Source organism: Phaseolus vulgaris, chromosome 5 (genome assembly GCF_051622355.1).
Source record: "Phaseolus vulgaris cultivar YP4 chromosome 5, ASM5162235v1, whole genome shotgun sequence".
Lineage (NCBI taxonomy): Eukaryota > Viridiplantae > Streptophyta > Magnoliopsida > Fabales > Fabaceae > Phaseolus > Phaseolus vulgaris.
This window is the reverse complement of record NC_143502.1, coordinates 37,088,748-37,092,167: the sequence shown is the minus strand read 5'-3', so window position 1 is coordinate 37,092,167 and position 3,420 is coordinate 37,088,748. Positions and strand designations below refer to the sequence as shown.

Sequence of the window (3,420 nt, the reverse complement as noted above, 5' to 3'; positions counted from 1 at the left end):
AAAATGAACAAGATCCTTATAAGAACATTTCTAGGCTCAAGTTAATTATGGATAATAGATGCATATTCACCTTTGGAAGTGACATTGGTATGTAGTAATTAACAAATATATAATATAATATATCACCCAACCCAACCTTTAGGCAACGAAATATGAAATCTATAACTGTCAGCAACTTATGGTTAATTATTATATCAACATTACATTGAGATAATTTATAAATGGTTTTTTTCTGTTCATATAAAAAAATATTTATTAGATCAAGTCAACTTAAATGATTTTGGAACATAAGACATTAATCTCCAACTTTCAATCAAGGAATACCCATGTGAAAAAAAGAAGTTATAGTTAACTAATACTACTGTTTAGATGAGTACAATGTTGAACAAAAATTTATCTAAGGATTTTCCCCTCCATAATAACTACGTGATTCATTTGTATAATTCCAAAACCTCTGGCACCAGACAGTTTCATGAGATGCATGTACACAAAAATTTGAAAAGCTTAGAAAGCATGACCAAATTAGATCAAGGAAAGGAAGATAACAAAGGCACAGGAATACATGGAGAATTCTTCCAAACTGAGGAATGCAATTTGAGTATCTCCTTGGCCCTCTCTCTAGTCTTGAAACCGCAATTCACTTGAAGCACCAAACACAACTTGGACACAGCACCAACCTGCAACATTTCATGAAGCACTCTGGCATTGGCGGAATACCTACAAATGGAGGCAAAAATTCTAACCCCTCTATCACTTGCCACGAGAGAGACCCTTAGAATTTTCTTGGACACAATGGCCAATCCTGCAGCATGGTTCAACAACTCTGCACGCCCTTCTGCACACCCACAAAGTTGATCCAAAGCTATTAAAATGAGTTCACATGTTCTTCTTTCAGAGGTACAAAGAAGTAGCTCAATGAGGACCGAAACTGCACCACCCTCAACCCCTTTGATCCTGTTTCTGCCCCACGGAAAGAGCTCCACAATCAGCTTCAATGCAGCCTTTGAAGCCTGTTGTGAGATCTGATCACGCAGCACGCGCAAGATTTCCACAAACAGCACTGTTTTGACACTGATCAGTTGGATAGGATCAGCAACCTCCAATGCTGATCTAAGCAGCATGGTTGCATAAGCTCTAGATTGGTAGTTTCCAAGCCTCAACACGTGGAACAATGACTCAATAAACTGCAACCCCTCGTTATATATGAGAGCTTTAAGCTGAGCCTCGGAAGGGTTAAGGTGGAATAAGACTTCGATGGCTGCTTCACAGAGAAGAACGGTTGAGTTTTCTTCTGTCTTGTGCTTCATGGTTGAGGCTAAGAATTCAACAACTCCTGCAGACTCCAAACAGGTCTTGTTCCTTTGACCCTCAAAGGCAATGGATCGAAGCCTTGTGAGACATTTGAGTTGCTTCTCTGGGAACCTCTTTGCTTCTGCGAGGAGTTTCACAATCTGAGTTCTGTCAATGGGTGACTTTGGAGTTGGAATGCGCTCAACTCCAAGTGAGGCATTGAGGGTGCACCAAGATTGGATCAGCCTGCGTAGAGTGTGGTTTGGGGTGAGATCATGGTCTAGTAGGCTCTGCTTGGTAACGGGGCATGTGTTGTTCTTGCATGAAAACAACCATTTCTCTATGTTCTCCCTATCATAAGTGATTCCTGTGCAAACAGTGACAGGGTCTCTCATGAGTTGGAGGGAAATGGGGCAGAGAAAATGAGCAGGAATTTCAACTTCATCCATGTTGAAAGGCTGGAAATGGAATGTCCTAAACTAAGAAAAAGCAAAAGTTGGGTTTGATGATTTGGTTATGTGAGAAGAAGGATGAGATATAGAAATGTGAAGAGTGTGTAGAGAATTGAATGGGGATAAGAAGTCAAATTTGTGAATTGGTGAGAAGAAGTAGCTGCTTCTGGTTGTGGCACATTTAGTTGTGTCATGAAATTTGTGGTAGAGGAAGATGCGAATTTTAATTGATGTTGTTATAAACGATAAAGTCAACACACGGAAATAGAGAGAGATGAGGAGGGTGAGTTAATAAAGGGTCTTTTCCAATGTTTGGGAAGGAGAAAAGGTGTTATATAATATTGGTAGAGACTTCTATTAGCTTCGATATGTGGGTGATATATAAATGATGAAGTGTATAGTAATTGTTATAAGGTGTTGAGGGAGTTAACGTCGGTGTAGGAAATTGCAATGCTAAGGAAAAAAAGCCTTTTATGGAGGCTTTTGACTTCCACTTATGTAATAAAATAGTATTGTTATTTAGGTACATTAGTTAACATCTCTGAGGATACCTTAATGTTTGCATGGTTGTTGCCGACAACTTCTGATCAGGCTCATGCATTTTGCCATGATTGGATCCTTTCTCACGCTTTTCTCGGCTGCATCCATTAATGCATTTTTCATTGTTTCCTCATAAACGTGTTGGGAGCTGGGATTCTGGGAATTGCTTTAGCTAAGGGCTAAGTAATGACTATTCTTACTTTTCTTGTTACGAGTACTATTAATTTCGTCCACCCTCTTTTACCCTTACTTTATACATCTCCTCAATTTCTTAAATTCATACACTATTTATTCTCTTGCTATTAGAATTAGTTTGATAGAGAGAAATTAAGAATAACTCAGTTTTATAGAAGTTTACTTCCTAATAGTATAAGAGTAATTTAGAACATATTATACTAAACTACTATTGTTATTAAATTACTTTTATATATATATATATATATATATATATATATATATAATCACATGTGTAATGTATAAGTTGTAGAATCTCAGTACGAGGAAATGTATTAAAAATTCTATTAATTATAAATATTTCATAGTATATAATATATATAGTATATAATATATATAGTATATAATATATAAGAAGGTACAATTTTTTTTTATTATAAAAAAATTTAGTATATTTATGTTAGACTTTTAAGTTTAGGTAATGTTAAAATATGTGTAAAGATACGATTAACGAATTCAGAATTTTTTTTTTATTAGAAATCAATTATGTAAAGAGATGTTAACACAAGACTATTTAAATATAATTGATTGCAAAATGCATGATCAAATATGAATTTGTCGAAAATATTGTGGTTTGTACAAATGGCAAAACAGTTATTATCCATACTCTATTAAGGTAGTATTTGAAAGAGGCTATAGTAACTTGTTGAAACTTATGAAATTGTTTGACTCTAATAGGTTTTTTTGTTTAATTTATTTTTAATAAGTTTTTGTGTGTGTGTGTGTAACACACTTGTTTTTTCGTAGGCAAATATGCAGTAAAATTTTATGAAATAAAAAGTTTAGTTGTACATGTTGAATGTGCAAAAGATCATACTGTGATCACTTTTTTTTATATAGTTATTTTCTGTCTTGTATGGATGCTAATCTTTGACTGTATTTGGAGTCATTCAATGCCGTGGAT

The 3,420-nt window shown here is 34.9% G+C and overlaps 1 protein-coding gene across 1 annotated transcript; it reads right to left on the bottom strand.

Annotated features, from left to right (window-relative positions):
- Positions 1-327: 327 nt before the first annotated feature.
- Positions 328-2,645, bottom strand: LOC137835593 (E3 ubiquitin-protein ligase PUB23). The gene has a single exon (XM_068644177.2). It carries the CDS (start codon positions 1,737-1,739, stop codon positions 528-530), a length of 1,212 nt encoding a protein of 403 aa, XP_068500278.2. The 5' UTR covers positions 1,740-2,645; the 3' UTR covers positions 328-527.
- Positions 2,646-3,420: the final 775 nt, after the last annotated feature.

What these genes read in the sequence shown, in the direction of transcription:
- LOC137835593 (XM_068644177.2), bottom strand. Translation starts at nt 1,739, where the DNA reads ATGGATGAAGTTGAAATTCCTGCTCATTTTCTCTGCCCCATTTCCCTC.